General features: G+C 44.5%; 1 protein-coding gene across 1 annotated transcript in view; it reads left to right on the forward strand.

The window, feature by feature from the left end:
- Positions 1 to 22,151, forward strand: part of LOC120023325 (AT-rich interactive domain-containing protein 1B-like) — a 215,623-nt gene that overhangs the window by 181,602 nt on the left and 11,870 nt on the right. Inside the window, exons 9-13 of the mRNA XM_038967342.1 lie at positions 12,874 to 12,992; positions 17,917 to 18,020; positions 19,199 to 19,360; positions 19,515 to 19,724; positions 20,021 to 20,231. Coding sequence (XP_038823270.1) covers positions 12,874 to 12,992; positions 17,917 to 18,020; positions 19,199 to 19,360; positions 19,515 to 19,724; positions 20,021 to 20,231 — 806 coding nt within the window. The remainder of the gene's footprint in view (positions 1 to 12,873; positions 12,993 to 17,916; positions 18,021 to 19,198; positions 19,361 to 19,514; positions 19,725 to 20,020; positions 20,232 to 22,151) is intronic.

Raw genomic sequence — 22,151 nt, forward strand, 5'->3', positions numbered from 1 at the left:
TAATAAGAAATTTGTGGAGTGGTTGAAAAACAAGTTTTAATGACTCCAATCTAAGTGTATGTAAACTTCCGACTTCAACTGTACATGGGAAGGTATTATGTACCGTGTCCACTCCTCTTCTATTTGTGCCAAACATTTTTTAATCTAAGGCAAAATCCTACACCTTCCTCACTGGACTAAACTCAGGCTTAGATCTATCCTGATGTCGACCCTGTTTGCGACAGGTGTCGGCAAGCTCCTGCTTCATTAATACATATGTTTTGGTCCTGCTCTTCTCTACATAACTATTGGTCTGCCATCTTTGATACAATATCTAAAGTATTACAAGTGCTTTTTTCTCCTACTGCCATAACATCATTATTTGGGGTAATACCTGAGACAATCCGGACCCTCTCTTTCTAAAATTATCCGCCGCAATTGTTGCAACCCCTATTACTAGCCTGTTCAACCTCTCTTTCTTATCGTCTGAGATCCCTAAAGATTGGAAAGCTGCCGTGGTCCTCTTCAAATGGGGAGACACTCTAGACCTAAACTGTTACAGACCCGAATCTATCCTACCCTGCCTTTCTAAAGTCTTCGAAAGCCAAGTTAACAAACAGATCACCAACCATTTCGAATCCCACTGTACCTTCTCCGCTATGGAATCTGGTTTCCGAGATGGTCATGGGTGCACCTCTGCCACGCTCAAGGTCCTAAACGATATCATAACCGCCATCGATAAAGACAGTACTGTGCAGCCGTCTTCATCGACCTGGCCAAGGCTTTCGACTCTGTCAATCACCGCATTCTTATCGGCAGACTCAATAGCCTTGGTTTCTCAAATGACTGCCTTGCCTGGTTCACCAACTACTTCTCAGATAGAGTTCAGTGTGTCAAATCGGAGGGCCTGTTGTCCGGACCTCTGGCAGTCTCTATGGGGGTACCACAGAGTTCAATTCTTGGGCCGACTCTTTTCTCTGTATATATCAATGTCGCTCTTGCTGCTGGTGATTCTCTGATTCACCTCTACGCAGACAACACCATTCTGTATACTTCTGGCCCTTCTTTGGACACTGTGTTAACAAATCTCCAAACGAGCTTCAATGCCATGGCCTCCAACTGCTCTTAAATGCTAGTAAAACTAAATGCATGCTCTTCAACCGATCGCTGCCTGCACCCGCCCGCCCGACGAGCATCACTACTCTGGACGGTTCTGACTTAGAATATGTGCATACAACAAATGCCTAGGTGTCTGGTTAGACTGTAAACTCTCCTTCCAGACTCACATTAAGCATCTCCAATCCAAAATTAAATCTAGAATCAGCTTCCTATTTCGCAACGAAGCATCCTTCACTCATGCTGCTAAACATACCCTCATAAAACTGACTATCTCACCGATCCTTGACTTCGGCGATGTCATTTACAAAATAGCCTCCAACACTCCACTCAGCAAATTGGATGTAGTCTATCACAGTGTCATCTGTTTTTTCACCAAAGCCCCATATACTACCCACCACTGCGACCTGTATGCTCTCGTTGGCTGGCCCTCGCTTCATATTCGTCGCCAAACCCACTGGCTCCAGGTCATCTATAAGTCTTTGCTAGGTAAAGCCCCGCCTTATCTCAGCTCACTGGTCACCATAGCAACACCCACCCGTAGCACGCGCTTCATCAGGTATATCTCACTGGTCGCCCCCCAAAACCAACACCTACTTTGGCTGCCTTTCCTTCCAGTTCTCTGCTGCCAGTGACTGGAACGAATTGCAAAAAAATCACTGAAGCTGGAGACTTATATCTCCCTCACTAACTTTAAGCATCAGCTGTCAGAGCAGCTTACCGATCATTGCACCTGTACACAGCCCATCTGTGAATAGCCCACCCAACTACCTCATCCCCATATTGTTATTTATTTTTGCTCTTTTGCAACCCAGTATCCCTACTTGCACATCATCATCTTCACATCTATCACTCCAGTGTTAATTGCTAAATTGTTATTATTTCGCCACTATGGCCTATTTGTTGCCTTACCTCCCTAATCTTACTACATTTGCACACACTGTATATACATTTTTCTATTGTGTTATTGACTGTACGTTTGTTTATCCCATGTGTAACTCTGTGTTGTTGTTTTTGTCGGACTGCTTTGCTTTATCTTGGCCAGGTCGCAGTTGTAAATGAGAACTTGTTCTCAACTGGTCTACCTGGTTAAATAAAGGTGAAATAAAAACATATATTTAAAAAATACTACAACACTACCAAAATACACATCTGACTTTGTAGCCTTTGTGAGTTTGTTGGCAAGAAGGTTGATTTGACTTCTGTGTAAGTCGCCCTCTCCTCCCTCTCATTTTCTGTGGATTAAAGATGTCTTACACTTTAGTAAATTGGAGAAGATAAAATTTACCCTACGGTGGTTTTTCTGCCAATTCTACCGAATGTGGCAACCTTTCTTTACCTATGTAGAGACACTGCAATTTCCCTCTACAGTAAATTGCCTACCTGAGCTTTGTACTTAATTGATCTACCTTTGTGAGTGTTTAATATTAGCCTGTCTTATTATTATAATTGTTGTATTCGTTTTGAAGACCAGCCATGTTTTATTTTTTTGTGCACTTTTTTGTTTCTAATGTATGTTTTGAAAGTATTACTGAAGTATTTTATATTTTCATATGGGCGTATACATTTCTACCTCATTCAAAAAGCATGTTCCTATGGTATATCAAATGTATAAAACCACAAGTTCAATGTACTGTATTTCAAACATTGTTTACTGTAACTGTGAAAGAAAATACCAATAAAAAGTTACAAAAAATAAATAATAATAAGTATCTCGGTCTCGATGCGATGGAGATGATGGCAAGGGATGAAAGTCGTCCTTGATCCGGTTTTGACCGGATGCTGTTGTGGCTGGTATAGTGAGGACCAGCTGCATTAACTTTGTCACCTCTTGGATTTGTCTCGTACCATTTGTGAACTGTACTATCCAACAAGATCAGCCTTAAGTCTAACGAATACTTGGCATATTTTGACAGGTTCTCGTTTGCTGGTGTCAAACTTTTGTGACATTGTTTAGATTTTTTTCCCAGTTCACTAAGCCAAGGAAATTAAATTCACCAAAGTGCTCAAACCTGGCTCTCATCTGAACATTGTTATTGTCCAGTATGTTGTAGTAAATTCACCCCATTTACTACGAGTTTCGCATTCTGCCAGGCCCAGTTCATTGCATTTCTGCTCGAATCGCTCATAGAAACTATCAAAGTCTTGTCGCTGCAGAAACTCATATCCATCACTTTGTTCTGCAGAACACGGAAGTGCACGTCAGTTTAATTGAAAATTCCTACAATAGGCAGCATGTGTAGCATGAATTAGCTAGGGCTTTCAAAATCTCACGGTTCTCTTTTACCTTGGCATTGTGCATGCTGATGTTCAATCTCCGTTGTTCATTCAATGCCAGATCTATCCATGAGCTGCCAAATGTCTTAAGAGCTATCTGGCTTTGGATGTGAGACACCGATTTCACATGCTTGTTGAGTGCTATAGGCAGTAACTGTCTCTTGTCCACACGCTGTCGCTGGTGGAGAACAGCAGGCGGGAAGCAGTAGAATTGGCTGCTAGCAGCGCAGCCACAGAGCCAGTCTTTCCGTTGATAACAATCAGCTTGTTATTTTCTGTCCTTTCCTTTGATGTTAGGTTCCTAAGCTCAGGTGTTGGTCTTCCATTCCTTATCACCCCCTGTTAAGCTAGAAAATCAACTTTAAAAACTGTTTCCGATGCATAATGTTAGCCATTCTGATGAACGTAACAGCCAAAAGGCGGCTGATGACGTATGACGTCCACAGGCAGGAGGGAGCCCGGCCTATCCTCCTGCCTGTCCCATTACTTTTTTCACTCCAATACGCATTCACATGTATTATTTGAGTGCAATAATGAATGGGACATATTGACACATGAAAGACAGCGAAGCTCTCTGCCTGCCTTTTGGAGTCCGTTAGCTGGCAGTATATGGTAGAAACACGCATGCGCAAGTCATGTCAATGCCTTGCATTGAGTTTGGAGTTTGAAGGGCTGGAGAAAGGCACACAGCGAGGCTGCCTTTCCCCTGGCATCATTGTGTACTGTACCAGATCATTGCAAATTTGGGTAGTAAGAACTAGTTCAGAAATTGATTTTATAATGCAGAAAAAACATGACAAAATTATTATTGATTTAAAAAAAAACAATATATATATATATATATATATAAAATAATTGTTTATTCATTTTCACAGGGTAGGCACTGACCACACTTCACTGTAGTGTTCCTTGGGTTGAATTAATGCCGTTTGTTTAGCACTTTCCCTCAAACTCTTGTTTCCCTCTGCAGTAGACCTCCCTGTGTGAGGTCCCCAGCCCTCCACACCTCTTCTGGACCCAGTCCCCTGCCCCCTCTTCCCACCACACCCACCCCTCCTCCTCCTCCTCTCCAACCTCCACACCCCAATTACAACACCCCTCATTCTCAGCAACACGGGTAGGTCAACCAAGCACCATCTCCAAACCACTAACCCTAACCTGTTACTGTTCAGCCTGAAAATGTGCTCATTTGATGCTCATTATGGGTGATATTGCACCTACATGACACCTAAACTAATCTGGCCAAAGATAGCATCACTGGCTAAAATTGCTTATGAGGGATTTCACTGGTTGCTAACTGCTAACCTGTGTTTAACTTTCTGTTGCCAACTCTTGCTAAATTTGCATGGCTCTCTGAACTCCCTTTCAACACCCAAGCAATATGTTGTTTTCAGCAAATCTGGAGGTTTCAACCCTCTTGACATTCATTATGTTTAGTTTGTTCAGAGGCCAGCCATAACTTTTCGATGACCACCACAGTGCTCCATTCATCTCGTGGTGGGATATCAGAACTCTAAATAGAACTATAGACAACGCCTGCCAGTTTCAGTTGAATCTCAACATCGCTCATAAGTAATATCACAAACCAAAAGAGAGTTCCCTTATGTGGCTTTCTTTTGAGAGTGAAACAGAGAGTCAGCATCATCCCCAAGCGTGTTAATAATGACAAATGAATCCTTCTCCATGTTGAATTTGTTAACATGCATTTCTATGTGGAGAGAGCGCCCACCATGGTCGATGGTGATGCATCATGGGGCCGGTTGGCATTTGGAGAATCCTGTCTGTGTCTGCGTTGGTTGACACTGTGATTAATGGTCAGGAGAGCGCTGCAGACAGACTATGTAAATGCTGAAGGAGCCATTAACAGACATCTTCACTGTCAATAAGAAGTGGCACAACATCATGCATACTGCTGGGGCAAATCACAAAGCCTGTCAATCTCCACTGTCATTCTACCAGACACCCAGACATAGGCCCACGGTGAGAGGCTGGCGGGAGAGAGCGGGAGGGTGGGAGGCATTGTCTTTGCCTACCTGACTCTCTTAACCACTCCACCACAGTTTCTGTCATCCTCACCTGTCCCCTCTTTCAGCACAGTTACCCACTCTCTCCCTCCCTCCCTCAGCCCTGTCCTCTTTCTTTCTCATCACCCTCTCATCCAGGCCTTCAGAAATGGTCTCTTCCAGTTGCTCTCCTAGTCCATAATATAGCATACATACAGTTGAAGTCTGAAGTTTACATACACTTAGGTTGGAGTCATTAAAACTCGTTTTTCAACCACTCCACAAATTTCTTCTTAACAAACTATAGTTTTGGCAAGTCGGTTCGGACATCTACTTTGTGCATGACACAAGTAATTTGTCCAACAATTGTTTACAGACAGATTATTTCACAATTCCAGTGGGTCAGAAGTTTACATACACTAAGTTGACTATGCTATTAAACAGCTTGGAAAATTCCAGAAAACGATATCATGGCTTTAGAAGCTTCTGACAGGCTAATTGACAATATTTGAGTCAATTGGAGGTGTACCTGTGGATGTATTTCAAGACCTACCTTCAACCTCCGTGCCTCTTTGCTTGACATCATGGAAAAATCAAAAGAAATCAGCCAAGACCTCAGAAAACAAATTGTAGACCTCCACAAGTCTGGTTCATCCTTGGGAGCAATTTCCAAATGCCTGAAGGTACCACGTTCATCTGTACAAACAATAGTACGCAAGTATAAGCACCATGGGACCACGCAGCCGTCATACCGCTCAGGAAGGAGATGCGTTTTGTCTCCTAGAGATGAACGTACTTTGGTGCGAAAAGTGCAAATCAATCCCAGAACAACAGCAAAGGACCTTGTGAAGATGCTGGAGGAAACAGGTACAAAAGTATCTATATCCACAGTAAAACGAGTCCTATATCAATATAACTGTCACGGTTTTCTAACGTAGAACCCAGAAGCAGACCAGGACAAGGAGAGTAAGACAAAGGTGAGTATTTATTTACAAGTTTAAGTGTAGAGATAGAAAGATCCAGGTAGCGGAGCGGGCAGCGGAGTTGAGTTGATGGGATTGAATTGACAGATCCAAGGGAGTAACAGAAGCCACCGACGACCAAGTAGGGATGGAATGAGTGTTCCGGGTGAATGACTGTAGACAGAGAGAACGGCGGTAAGTTCAAGGCAAGCAAGACGTACAAAACAACAAAACAAACTCTATCAAAATGGAGGCTGATACGCTGGCACGACATACTGTTCATGGCTAACGATCCGGCAGGGAATGGATGTCAGGTCAGTGCTTATGAAGTGGAGGGGTGATGATCAGGACCAGGTGTGCAGATAGCTGATGGGATACAGGTGCGGTAAATCAGAGATCTCCCAACTAGCTACGTCGCCCGGCAACCAGACAGGGTGCGTTCCAGGACACCGGAAAAAACACTCCAGGACAGAACACAGGCAAAAACAGACTCAGGAAGCGGGATTCGTGACAATAACCTGAAAGGCCGCTCAGCAAGGAAGAAGCCACTGCTCCAAAACCGCCATAAAAAAGCCAGACTACGATTTGCAACTGCACATGGGGACAAAGATCATACTTTTTGGAGAATGTCCTCTGGTCTGACGAAACAAAAATAGAACTGTTTGGCCATAATGACCATCGTTATGTTTGGAGGAAAAAGGGGGATGCTTGCAAGCCGAAGAACACCATCCCAACCGTGAAGCATGGGGGTGGCAGCATCATGTTGTGGGGGTGCTTTGCTGCAGGATGGACTGGTGCACTTCACAAAACAGATGGCATCATGATGTAGGAAAATTATGTGGATATATTGAAGCAACATCTCAAGACATCAGTGAGGAAGTTAAAGCTTGGTCGCAAATGGGTCTTCCAAATGGACAATGACCCCAAACATACTTCCAAAGTTGTGGCAAAATGGCTTAAGGACAACAAAGTCAAGGTATTGGAGTGGCCATCACTAAGCGCTGACCTCAATCCTATAGAAAATGTGTGGGCAGAACTGAAAAAGCGTGTGGGAGCAAGGAGGCCTACAAACCTGACTCAGTTACACCAGCTCTGTCAGGAGGAATGGGCCATAATTCACCCAACTTATTGTGGGAAGCTTGTGGAAGTCTACCCGAAACGTTTGACCCAAGTTAAACAATTTAAAGGCAATGCTACCAAATACTAATTGAGTGTATGTAAACTTCTGACCCACTGGGAATGTGATGAAAGAAATAAAAGCTGAAATAAATCATTCTCTCTACTATTATTCTGACATTTCACATTCTTAAAATAAAGTGGTGATCCTAACTGACCTAAGACAGGGAATTATTACTCGTATTAATGTCAGGAATTGTGAAAAACTGAATTTAAATGTACTTGGCTAATCTGTATGTAAACTTCTGACTTCAACTGTACTTACATACATGCTGTGAATACTAGGTCCCCCTCCATAGAAAGGCACTGTATGCAAATACTTTGTGTCTCTCAGTCTGTCCCTAGATGTGGAGATGGTCGGCAAGTAGACTAGTGATTAGAGCGTTGGCGTAGTAACCGAAAGGTTGCAAGATTGAATCCCGAGCTGACAAGGTAAAAATCTGTCATTCTGCCCCTGAACAAGGCAGTTAACCCACTGTTCCTAGGCTGTCATTGAAAATAAGAATTTGTTATTAACTGACTTGTCTAATTAAATAAAGGTATACTAAAAAAAATGGTCTTAGGCTGGCTGAGAATGCAATTAGTGCTGTCTGATGAAAACACAGAGGGAAGGAGAGAGTGTGTGTGTGTCTACGTGTGTGTGTGTGTGTGTGTGTGTGTGTGTGTGTGTGTGTGTGTGTGTGTGTGTGTGTGTGTGTGTGTGTGTGTGTGTGTGTGTGTGTGTGTGTGTGTGTGTGTGTGTGTGTGTGTGTGTGTGTGTGTGTGTGTGTGTGTGTGTTAGAGGGCAGCTCTACTGACTCTTCCAGCTGACTTTGAGGAGGCAGAGAGCTGACAGCCCCCTGCTCTGCGGCTGCACGTGCATGGTGTTGCCATGGAGAAAGCAGGAAGCGAAGGCAGGGGGACCGATTTAGGAGGATTGTTGACCTCCCCCCCACATCTCCTATTGTTTATCTCTGTTTCTCAACCCTTGTTCTGTTTTGTTCTCGTCCTCTGAACAGCTGAGGAAGATTACGGGGGAATTGGAGTGAGCTGAAGGCTCTGAAACACTGTGTTTAGTGTTTACTCTTTTATAGTCCTGATTCTGATCTGAGAGCAGCATTGTGAAACATTTAAACCTCTTGTTGTCTGTCTGAAAACAAGCGGCCAACAGCCTGAACCTTGTCCCTGGGCTCGACTACTCCAGATTCATTACGCAGAGTGAAAAGAATGCCTAACGAGCAGAGCAAGGCCACTATGATATCCTGTGGCTGGAGGGGATCTATGATTACATCTAGATAAGTGTGATGGGGATGCTAGCTAGTGTTTTCCCCAGTCCTCAGAAATGTTCCCTTAAGTGCTTTGAATTATACATGATTTCCCATTTTCATGATCAAATCACCAAAACACCCATACTTCGTCTGATTGGCTGACATTTAGAATAATATTATGTTTGAATCTTAAAGACTGTAAACTTGCTGTCGGTAATGTAAGTCTATCAAAGGCACTTGGGTTTGAATCGGGTTATGTTGAGGTTTTAAGTTGAGATGATACTATTGCACGGCTTGTGACTTGGTTTGGATCAATGATCGGAAGTAGGAGTAAAGTCTCTTGAGTGAACACTGATGTTGGGATTTGGAGAACATAACCAGAGAGTAGTATTAGGAAGCTAGGTGTTGTCCTGGCTCTGTTGGCTGAAGACAGAAAGTATTTTTTCAAATGACTTTGGTAGCTCTCCCTGGAGCTACAGAAACACGGCTTGTAGAAAATAAGCACTTAGAGAAAAGCATGCTTAAAAGAAAAATAAATTAAAGGAAATGGAAAGAGAGAAAGCGAGAGAGAAGAGCGCTTAGGGGTAAATCCTCGCCAAATAATTCATTTCTGACCTCCTTAGTAAGTAAATTTACTAAATAAATAAGAGCTGCTTGAATGTCAAGAATGCATTGCTGTTGCCGCCAGCGTTGTGGCTCACAGGCAGCCTTGGCATCAGCTCCAGCTAGGCTTTAATAAATGGCTTCTCTCCCTTCAGAACTGTTTGATGTAAGGGGGAGGGGGGCTTTTCTCAGGATTTAATATGTTAAAAGGCTGTCCTTTCATTCATTGTTTTATTTTTGATTCTGTTTGGGTTGAGTCAGGTAGGCAGGCGCTAGCTGAGCTGGCTGCTTGGAATGGAGCTGTGGCTGAGAGGGAGCTGCCTTGAGAGCAGATTGTGCCCATATATAATTCATATTGTTCATACCCTCCCACTGACTACACCGTGCAGACCCCCCCCCCCCCCCCCCCCTCTCTTTCTCTCTCTCTCTCTCGCTCTCTTTCTCAGTCTCTCTCTCTTTCTCAGTCTCTCTCTCTCTCTCTCTCACTTTTGCTCGCTCTCTCCCTCTCACCAGTCAGGGTTGATGGAGGGTGGTGGGGCTGGGTAATGATAGGGTCTGGATGGTGGCAGTACTTTAGTACCCCTATTTTCTCCTGCCACACTGAATTCACTCCCTGTTGTAGCAGTGAGTGTTTGCAGTGGACAGGCAGGAAGGGGACTTTGACACTGGCACTGTAGTGCTGGTCTGGCATGGAGTTGTGTGTGTGACTGCAGCTGGCTGTCTGGCACCCGGTAACCATGGCAGCCCTTGGCAACGGCCCTCTCTCCCTTTCTCTCCCCAGCCGTGCTCAGAGACAGGCCTCCTCAGATGTCCTTCACACATGTGGGCAGAATACTAAGGACAGACAGCAGAGTTCCATGCAGGGGGATGAGGGGAGACAGAGAGACAGGCAGGCAGGGAGGGCGACAAGACTGGGACTGGGACTGACTACAGGGCTAGTCATTTAAATAGAACAGTGATTACTAATCTGTTTATCTGCTGAAGTGATTCAAAGCACATATTATTTCCCTCAGAATATTTCAAGAGGCTCTAAATGTGGCTAACACCTCATGAGAGCATTACTCATAATGGTTTGCGCTGGTAGTAATGCTCTAGTGTTTTCTGTCTATCTTGTTTCTGGGCTAAAACTAAATCCACATTTTATGGTTTATTTTATTCGTTTTTCCTGACTTCATCTGGCCATATTCATGCTACAACTTGCTTGCTCACAGACTCAATTGAAAGCAGTGTCAAATCAGCAGTATCTTTTTGAGAAGCAGAGCACAACAAAACAGCTGTGTTCTCCCACACAACACAACACAACGAGAGAGAGCGAGAGAGAGAGAGATCAAAAACAATAGAGGGTGGGGCTGGGTTTGATCCTTCTCAATTAGAGGAGCTCAGATTCCCCTCAACCGTTCCCTAGCTCAGCTAGCTCAGCTCACGATACAATGATTACGCTACAATGACTACTGGATGGTAAGCCTGTGCTGTGAGCTGGAAATACGCCCCCCACAGTCTCACCCGGGACACACTCCCTCTCTCTTCACTATCTTTTCCTCTCTCTGCTCTCTATTTATCCTCTCCCTCTTGTTTTTCTCCTTTTCGCTTTCTCCCACTCCCCTCTTGCTGCGTTTCACCTCTCTTTCCCTCTCCATCCGTCCGTCTCTCCCTCCCTTTCTGCTTTCCCCTCGTTCTCTGCGGCAACAGGTTTTTTTTCTCCCCCAGCGAAGGTGCCCGAGAGCAAGATAAATGTGCTGTGCCTTTTTTGATAGCAGAACATGCATACATTAAGTGTGATTAAACGGCCTGCGTTCCCTCCATCAAGTGTTTCCTAATGGGCTTTTTTTATAACATGAATTTGTAATAATGGACTAGCCCCACAGTCGAACTCCACTTTCTTCTTGTTGTTGTTGATGATGTTTTTTATGACATTATTCTCGTCAGCACTGGCGCCGGGATTTTTTAAATGTGGGGCGATGTAGGGTGTAGATGCAGTAGGGAGAAATAGCACTTTACGGAACTGAAACGATATACTCCGACACGAGGTGGCAATGTCGCCATGTTAGCTACCGATTGTGTTGAATTCTTTGAAGTAACAAAAAGTATCCAATGATACCACATGATTTCCTTGGAAATACCCAGCAAATCCCATAGTAAAACAGTACTGTCAAATAACGTGCTTCCAAGAAAACAGTCTATAACAGGCAGGATTTGATTGATATCAGTGTATGTTGTTGTCTGTGAGCCATGGTTTTTCCTGTGAGCCCAGGCCCATAGAGGGATTACATATGTATCATCACACATGCTCTATGACTAATTACATCTGTGAGATGATAAACCTCCCAATAATCTCAAACCCATCCCTCCTCATCCCTCCTTCTGCCTGGTTAGTCACTGTCACACATCCAATACATTGTTGTCCTCTCTGCTTGGGGAAGTTCAGCTCTTTTGACTGACTGACACAAATCCGCATTGAGTGTTTTTTTTGTTTTTTTTTGTCCTTGTGATCACAGTGTTGAGATGAATGTAGGATGTAGGATTGCCCTCGGGACAGAAAGGCAAGGGTTTTACTATGACCTTGTCAGTGTGGCATTTTAACACAAAGCTGCCCCCACTACTGCTACTACTACTACTACTACTGTCAACCCTTTACTCCATGTTCCTTAAATACCCTTTCTAGTCTGCTCTACTCTCTCTCCACTTCAAGGAAATGATCCACAACAGATGAGGGGATCTTCTGTACTCCTACCTCTCTCTCTCTCACTCCCCCCTCTGCCACTTCTCTCACTCTCCTTTTCCTGTTCTCTCGTTATCCAAGGGATTATTTGGACCAGCAGGAAGTAGAGATGGTCCAACTGCTATCCATCCTGGTGCGCTGTCTGTTGAGTTGGTACAGGGCTGGTACAGGGCTGGTACAGAGCTAGCATTGTACAGGGTACAGGGTATGGAGCGGTGACAGTGACCGTCTGTCTGCTGTGTGTGACGCTGGTTCAGCAGGTTGCTGATAAGCCCTCTGATGTCCTCCCAACACGCCGTGATGCGACGAGGCATGGAGAAAGAACGGGATTGATTTCAGCCGTCGCCATAGCAACAAATAACATGATCCTTTCCAGAAGCACACCTTAATTAGTTAAATTATGACTTCGTGGGGAGAGGAGGGAGGGAGGGAAGAGGGCTGAGGAGAGGAGGGGTGAGGGATTTGCAAGGGATGAGAGGAAGGATAGGAGGATGAAACAGCTTTCTATTCAGCTGTTACTCACACACACTTGCTTTTAAAGAGATTCTGTTTTTTTCTAGGAAATGTGCCCATACATTTTCAGGGTGATGGTTTATACAGTACTGAAACGTATGGGCATATCCTCTGACTGGCATGTACTTATAGCTTTGCAGTAGAGGCAGAAAGTCTAATCTATTACGTAGTCTTTTCTACTACCATGTCAAAAGCCAACTAATTGCTCTCCACACCAAGTAGCTGGGTCCAGTCTTCCCTCTCTAACCAGCTCTTGTCTCTCTCTCTCTGTGTCCCAGACAGGGCAGCTACCCAGGCCCTGGCATAAACCAGATGGTGCCCCCCATCAACCAGTCGCAAGGCAACAACTCAGGCATGGGCACGCCACAGGGTCCACCCTACAATATGCCACCCTCAGGTAAGACCTGGACAGGCCAACAAGGTACCCAACAGCAACCAAAGTAGTGAACAATTGTCTAAAATGGTTGTGAGATTAAGTTGAGTCTTCTATAGCCTTCAGTTTGACAGACTTCAAACCAATCAAATCAAATCAAATGTTATGTATCACATGCGTCGAATACAACTGGTGTAGACTTTACATTTAAATGCTTGCTGACAAACCTTTTTCCAATGTTGCAGAGTAAAAAAATTATATACAAATAATAACATTTTTATATATACAGTACCAGTTAAAAGTTTGGACACATCTACTCATTCAAGGGTAATAGTGAAGAATAATAGTGAACATCAAAACTATGAAATAACACATATGATATCATGTATTAACCCAGAAAGTTTTAAACAAATCAAAATATATTTTAGATTGTTAAAGTAGCCACACTTTGCCTTGATGACAGTTTTCTATACTCTTGGCATTTTCTCAACCAGTTTCATGATGTGGTCACCTTGAATGCATTTCAATTAACAGGTGTGCCTTGTTAAAAGTTAATTGTGGAATTTCTTTCCTTCTTAATGCGTTTGAACCAATCAGTTGTGTTGTGACAAGGTGGGGGTGGTATACTATGGCAAGGACAGCTCAAATAAGAAAAGAAAAACAACAGTCCGTCATTACTTTAAGACATGAAGGTCAGTCAATGCGGAACATTTCAAGAACTTTGAACGTTTCTTCAAGTGCAGTCGCAAAAACCATCAAGCGCTATGATGAAACTGGCTCTCATGAGGACCACCACAGGAAAGGAAGACCCAGAGTTACCTCTGCTGCAGAGGATATGTGCATTAGAGTTACCAGCCTCAGAAATTGCAGCCCAAATAAATGCTTCACAGAGTTCAAGTAACAGACACATCTCAACATCAACTGTTCAGAGGAAACTGTGTGAATCATGCCTTCATGGAAGAATCGTTGCAAAGTAACCACTACTAAAGGACACCAATAAGAAGAGACTTGCTTGTGCCAAGAAATACGTGCAATGGACATTAGACCAGTGAGTCAAAATGTGCGATTTTTGGTTCCAACCGCCGTGTCTTTGCGAGATGCAGAGTAGGTGAACGGATGATCTCCGCATGTGAGGCTCCCACCATGAAGCATGGAGGAGGAGGTGTGATGGTGTGGGAGTGCTTTGCTGGTGACACTGTCTGTGATTTATTTAAAATTCAAGGCACACTTAACCAGCATGGCTACCACAGCTTTCTGCAGCGATATGCCATCCCATCTGGTTTGCGCTTATCATTTATTTTTCAACAGGACAATGACCCAACACACCTCCAGGCTGTGTAAGGGCTATTTGACCAAGAAGGAGAGTGATGGAGTGTCTCCCGAGTGATGCAGCGGTCTAAGGCACTGCATCGCCGTGCTAGAGGCATCACTACAGACCCTGGTTCGATACCGGGCTGTATGACAACCGGCCGTGATCGGGAGTCCCATAGGGCGGGCGCATAATTGGCCCAGCGGCGTCTGGGTACGGGGAGGGTTTGGCCAGGGTAGTTCGTCATTGTAAATGAGAATTTGTTCTTAACTGACTTGCCTAGTTAAATAAAGGTTAAATAAAAAATATATACTGTGCCTTCGGAAAGTATTGAGACGCCTTGACTTTTTCCATATTTTGTTACGTTACATCATATTCTAAAATGGATTAAAGAAAAAAAACGCAGCAATCTACACACAATACTCCATAATGACACAACGAAAACAGGTTTTTAGATATTTTTGCAAATGTATTAAAAATAAAAAAACACATACCTTATTTACATCAGTATTCAGACCCATTGCTATAAGACACGAAGTTGAGCTCAGGTGTATCCTGTTTCCATTGATCATCCTTGAGATGTTTCTACAACTTCATTGGAGTCCATCTGTGGTAAATTCAATCGATTGGACATAATTTGGAAAGGCACACACCTGTCTATATAAGGTCCCACAGTTGTCAGAGCAAAAACCAAGCCATGAGGTCAAAGGAATTATCCGTAGAGCTCCGAGACAGGGTTGTGTCGAGGCACAGATCTGGGGAAGGGTACCAAAAACATTCTGCAGTATTGAAGGTCTCCAAGAACACAGTGGCCTCCATCATTCTTAAATGGAAGAAGTTTGGAACCACCCAGACTCTTCCTAGAGCTGGCCGCCTGGCCAAACTGAGCAATTGGGGGAGAGGGGCCTTGCTCAGGGAGGTGAACAAGAACCCGATGGTCACTCTGAAAGAGCTCTAGAGTTCCTCTGTGGAGATGGAAGAACCTTCCAGAAGGACAACCATCTCTGCAGCACTCCACCAATCAGGCCTTTATGATAGAGTGACCAAACGGAAGCCACTCCTCAGTAAAAGGCACATGACAGCCATCTTGGAGTTTGCCAAAGGGAACCTAAAGACTCTCAGACCATGAGAAGCAAGATTCTCTGATCTGATGAAAATATTGAACTTTTTGGCCTGAATGCCAAGCGACACATTTGGACACAGCGACACACTTCATCCCTACGATGAAGCATTGTGGTGAAAGCATCACACTGTGGGGATGTTTTTCAACGGCAGGGACTGGGAGACTAGTCAGGATCGAAGGGAAGATGAACGGAGCAAAGTACAGAGAGATCCTTGATGAAAACCTGCTCCAGAGCGCTCAGGACCTCAGACTGGGGGCGAAGGTTCTTCCAACAGGACAATGACCCAAAGCACACAGCCAAGACAATGCAGGAGTGGCTTTAGGACAGGTCTCTGAATGAACTTGAGTGGCCCAGCCAGAGCCCGGACTTGAACTTGATCTAACATCTCTGGAGAGACCTCAAAATAGTTGTGCAGTGAATCTCCCCATCCAACCTGACAGAGCTTGAGAGGATCTGCAGAGAAGAATAGGAGTAACTCCCCAAATACAGGTGCGCCAAGCTTGTAGCGTCATACCCAAGAAGACTCGAGGCTGTAATCGCTGCCAAAGGTGCTTCTACAAAGTACTGAGTAAAGGGTCTGAATACTTATGTACATGTGATATTTCTGTATTTGTATTTTTTATACACAGCGAGATACTGTTCTGAAGATGGCTATTTTCCTGCAGACAGCTCTGTTCTGTTATTTTCCTGCAGACAGCTCTGTTCTGTTATTTTCCTGCAGACAGCTCTGTTCTGTTATTTTCCTGCAGACAGCTCTGTTCTGTTATTTTCCTGCAGACAGCTCTGTTCTGTTATTTTTCTTGTTCCGTTGGCCCTCCTGAGAACAGATTAATGCAGTGCGCCCCTTTCTCCTGCTCTCTCTTGCCCTTCACCCCTCCACATTGTGCTAAACACACCTCGGAGAATGCAAGGCTCTATTTGAAAAGAGCTTTCTGCTCAGCCTTACAAAACTAAATATCAGGCTGCATGACATTTGGAAGACTTCAAATGAATTAGAGTGCCAAGGTTCTTAAAAACTCATCTCAGCTGCCCCTGGGGTTGGTAAAAAGCTATTAGTTTCAGATAGTGCTGAGCGCCGAGCTGAGAAGTGAAATAAAGGGACAAACCTTGGGACTCTTGGCATGTAGGGACACTTTCTTCTCAATAGGAAAATGCTTATTCAGTCCACACTCGGAAAGTAGTCTTCAAGATATTATTCATTTCTACCAAGAACTTTTGAAAGAAGTTACCTAAAGATATCAAAAATGTTAATACCATCTTTAAGTCTACCAGTTCATAAACATAGTAAGAGCAGAATTTATATTTGTGGTGCTGAAATACCTATTCAATGTTAGACAAAAGCGTAAGATATATAGTCAGCAAGGCCGAGAGAGTGCAATGGTATTTCATTTAAAAGTTCATTTTTTTTCTCAAGCAATGCCTTCTTCATTTTTATTAGTTCATTTTGCCTTTATTCCTTTTGAGAAGAATCCCTGGAAGAGGACCTTGGAGATAGAAAGGACGTGTTCATCTCCCCAGCGAGACAGACATTTTGATAATACTTTCTACATTATCCAGAACTGTTCTTTGGCTTCAGAACAGCTCATCATTTGGCTCTGTGTGCGCGTATTTCAGAGACAAGATGTAGTACAATGGCTACAATGACTAATAGCCCCATCAACTCCTTATGTACATGCTATGTGAAGATTGCTCCTCATACACTAGCCAGTGGTTCCCAAACTTCTTCAGTTACTGTCGCACAAACTGAATTTAGCTCTGCCCGGAGTACCCCTGAAGTACCCCCTCATGTACATTTAACCAGTAGACCTCTGGTCTCATCAGTCTTCTCAAGTACCCCCTGTGGATAGGCCAAGTACCCCCAGGTGTGAACATCCATTCATTATGCACTCATATGTTTCATTCAAAGTTTGTCTGGTGCACTCATGATGCACCAATACCAGAGTAGAGTAGAGTCCTTATTATCCCAGAGCGGCAATTCATTCATGATGCACCAATGCCTTTTAAATGAACTGTCCACTGCAAATCTCACTTTTAAAAGGGAATATTCTGTTAACTTATGCCCAAATAATGTTGTTGACTCGTTCTATACTCGCGTATTTGTGGTCAAAGCATAAATTGGAGAAAAAACACAAAAAAACACCTCAAACTTGTATCTCAAACAGACCGTTTATTTTATTTTTTTGCTATTTCCTCATAGAGTATGATGTCATACTCCTGTGGAGGATGAGCTGGCCATCAGCGGTGTAGAGGAGGATGAGCTGGCCAATCAGCGATCTATATTTTTTATGACCGGTATACGCCCACACCATTCTGTTGTTGTGGTACGCCCACACCATTTCAACACAGAAAAGCAGCTTTTTAACATACTTAAATAAAACATTTTGGAAGGAAAACTTTCACTCATACTGTAAGTAATAACAGGTCATATTTCATAGAAATCTGTAAACACTGGAAATATACTTTAAAATGTGTGAAAATCTTTAATTGATTCTTCCCTCCATTTTCTTCTGTGTAGGGCCCATGGGGATGGCTGGGGATGGGATGGTGACTCCTGTTGGGAAGCAGAAAATGGATGGCAAGGAGGAGAGCATGCCCACCAATGAACCTCCCAGACCCAAGGTACAACCTCTCCCGCTCTCACGCTCACACACACTCTCACTCACTCACTCACTCACTCACTCACTCACTCACTCACTCACTCACTCACTCACTCACTCACTCACTCACTCACTCACTCACTCACTCACTCACTAATGAACCAAGGGCATCTGATCAGCATATGCTGCATTAGCACAGCAGGCATAATTTAGTTTTCTTGCATATTTAATAATTTGTTCAACACTTATAGTTCATAATGTTTTCTTGATTTGTTTTTGTCATCATCTCTGTTCCTTTTGATGTGTTGGCAGCTATAACTGCAAAGAGGTTGTTTAGAATCCTGCACACATCCACACACAGTGTGCTTTCCCTCCTCGCCACAGCCCAACCCACCCCAATGCTGACTGCTCACTTCTCCCAAATGAAGCTCAGCTCAGCAACAGCTTTGCACTTTGGCTCTTTCCATTCCTGCCTTTTGGTTTTGCCCCCATCATTTCTGTGAAAAGCCCAGTCTTTGTTGATAGTAGTGGTGGGTGTTGAATTATTGAAGGCAATCTGAGCTGTGTGAAGACCCCCGGAGCTCCCTTAAGAGATGATGTGTCTGTACTCTGTAGTAACAAGACAAGGCCTTAGTCTCCCTGCCCTGGCAGACTGGAGAGAGAGAGAGAGAGAGAGAGAGAGAGAGAGAGAGAGAGAGAGAGAGAGAGAGAGAGAGAGAGAGAGAGAGAGAGAGAGAGAGAGAGAGAGAGAGAGAGAGAGAGAGAGAGAGAGAGAGAGAGAGAGAGAGAGAGAGAGAGAGAGAGAGAGAGAGAGAGAGAGAGAGAGAGAGAGAGAGAGAGAACGGCATGGTTCTGCTGACATATGCAATCTGTCACTGAAAAGCTCAAACACATACCTACCTGTACACAGAGCACTTGTTCCCTGCATTCTTAGTAGTGTTTCTTTCTTTCTTTCTTTCTTGCTGTGTCTCTCTTTCTGGTTTGCTGAGTGTTTCTGATGCACGCAGCTGTTCGCAAGAGGCCTTTTAGAACATACTGCAACTCACTTTTTGTTCACACACGGTAGTGGTTGGGGTGAAGGAATGGGTGAGGAAAGAACAGAGCAATACGAAAAACAGAATCCATTCCACTCTGTCTCCACCACTAACACTCACCACAGTGCTCTCTCCCTCTCTCCCTCTCTCTCTGTGTATGTTACAGGATGGCTACAGTGGATCCCAGTGTGTCTCCCAGCCTACCACCCCTGGTGCCATGCCTGTCCCCTCTCCCCTGTCCCCCAGCCCAGCCAGCCTGTCCTCCTACCATGGGGATGACAGTGACAGCATTAGCAGCCCCGTCTGGCCAAAGACTCCCTCCAGCCCTGTATGTGACACTCTTCCTTACATTCCAACCAATATCTTCCAATGTTTTATTTGTTGTAGTTTTTTTTCTTCAGTATGATGACTGATGTGAGTAGTTGTGCCAGTTTGCAAGGTTGGAGCTAATTCCATATATCTCTCCATCTCTTCCGACTCAGAAGCCCAACTCGTCCACCATGACTAACGAGCGAATCACACGTCTGTATGATATGGGTGGGGAGCCGGAGAGGCGTGTCTGGGTGGACCGCTACCTGTCCTTCATGGAGGAGAGGGGTACACCTGTTCCCCACCTCCCTGCCGTGGGCAAGAAGCCCCTGGACCTCTACAGACTGTACATGGTGGTCAGGGAGATAGGGGGCCTGGCCATGGTGAGAGACAACCACTGAGTTCATTTCATTGTGTCTTACAGGACCGATAGACACTGCTAAGTGTTTTTCTCATGTATTGCAGGACAGAAATAATGTTGCACTATACACTTTTGATGTGGTTGATTAGACTCGTCAATATCACTTATCTGGTAGTCGCTTTGAAGTGGGACAGAGCAACTGGTTAGCAGTTACAAGCCAGGATACATACAGCGGACTAACATGCCATTGTATTAATGCTCTGTCTCCTGTCTCCCTCCCCACCCCCCCTCCCTACCATCCTCTCCTCTCCTCTCCAGGTGAACAAGAACAAGAAGTGGCGAGAGCTGTCCACTAGTCTGAGTGTTGGTACCTCCAGCAGCTCCGCCAGCTGTCTGAAGAAGCAGTACATCCAGTACCTGTTTGCCTATGAGTGTAAGGTGGAGCGGGGAGAGGACCCGCCGGCCGACAGCAACACTGGGACTGGGGGGGACAACAGGAAGCAGGCCAAGTTGCAGCCGCCCTCTCCTGGTAAGGACCGGTACTTATGATGAGGATGATGACGGTGGTGGTGGTGGTGGGGGTGATAATGATGTTGTGTAGACTGTAATTCTGGCATGTAATTGGAAGATTGAGACTTTTTATGCCAGCGGTGTGTACGGACTTCATGTATAGTTTTGTGTGCCTTTTCGTGGACTGATAATGTGTCTTGGAAGAAAATAAAAACAAGGTTTACTGAGGTCCCCCTGATAATATCACCAGTTATAGTACCTCTAGGCAGATATATGGCTTGATTTGATTACAGCATTAGAAAGGTTAAGTAATGTAATTTTGGGTAATGCTACTATGCTATTTATAAGACAAAGTATTTGTTTTTCATGTTGTCCCTGACACTGTGTTTCTAAGCACAATTACTGTGCTCAGCTAAGGAGAGAGAGCTGGAGCGTAAAGGTTGCGTCTCTAATTCAGAGCGTTGATGAGAAAAGGGACCCTGACTTTTAAATAGAACACCAGCGCCTCACCTGCCTGAGTCACACCAGATTGCTTTTGCGAAGAGGGTAGAGAAGAGCACCTGCCTTCACCACACAAGCACACCACACCCACGCAGATGTAAAGGACATGACACTGCTTGCTTAGTGAGTGCCACTTCAGTCTGATTCGGCTAACACTGAGGCTCAAACCCAGGACCTTGTCTTTTTCTAGCACACATGACCGCCCTCCCAAAGTGTCTTTCCAGTCCCGCCACGTGAAAAGCTAGCTATACGGTGGTGCAAGTGGGGACTCTTCAGGCTGAGGTGTAAGTTTCACACATCCCCATGTGCTACACAGACACACACCTACTCTTGCATATGTCTGCATCCCAGCCTCTTACCCACTTGATGGAGACATAACCTTCTGATATGAATATTTACCTTCATTTTGAGCCAGGTCAGTGCGTCTACACTGAACCAAAATGGAAACGCAACATGAAACAATTTCTAAGATTTTACTGAGTTACAGTTCATATAAGGATTGAAATATATATATTAGGCCCTAATCTATGGATTTCACATGACTGGGAATACAGATATGCATCTGTTGGTTACAGATACACTACATGACCAAAAGTATATGGAAACCCGCTCGTCGAACATCTCATTCCATAATCATGGGCATTAATATGGAGTTGGTCCCCCCGTTGCTGCTATAACAGGCTCCACTCTTCTGGGAATGCTTTCCACTACATGTTGGAACCCTGCTGCGAGTTGATCAGGCTGTTGATTGTGGCCTGTGGAATGTTGTCCTACTCCTTTTCAATGGCTGTGTGAAATTGCTGGATATTGGTGGGAACTGGAACACGCTGTCATACACGTCGATACGGAGCATCCCAAACGTGCTCAATGGGTGACATGTCTGGTGAGTATGCAGACCATAGAAGAACTGGGATATTTTCAGCTTCCTGGAATTTTGTACAGATCCTTGCGACATGGGGTTGTGCAAAATGAAATGGCACGACAATGGGCTTCAGGATCTCGTCACGGTATCTCTGTGCATTCAAATTGCCATCAATAAAATGCAATTGTGTTTGTTGTCCGTAGCTTATGCCTGCCCATACCATAACCCCACCGCCACCATGTTCACAACATTGACATCAGTAAACCGTTCGCCCACACAACGCCATACACCCTGTCTGCCATCTGCCTGGTACTGTTGAAACCGGGATTCATCCGTGAAGGGCACATTTCTCCAGCGTGCCAGTGGCCATCGAAGGTGAGCATTTTCCCACTGAAGTCGGTTACGACGCGTAACTGCAGTCAGGTCAAGACCCTGGTGAGGACGACGAGCACGCAGATGAGCTTCTCTGAGACGGTTTCTTACATTTTGTGCAGAAATTATTCAGTTGTGCAAACCCAAAGTTTCCTTAGCTGTCTGGGTGGCTGGTCTCAGACAATCCTGCAGATGAAGAAGCCG

This window comes from Salvelinus namaycush, chromosome 28 (genome assembly GCF_016432855.1).
Source record: "Salvelinus namaycush isolate Seneca chromosome 28, SaNama_1.0, whole genome shotgun sequence".
In the NCBI taxonomy this organism is placed as follows: Eukaryota; Metazoa; Chordata; class Actinopteri; order Salmoniformes; family Salmonidae; genus Salvelinus; species Salvelinus namaycush.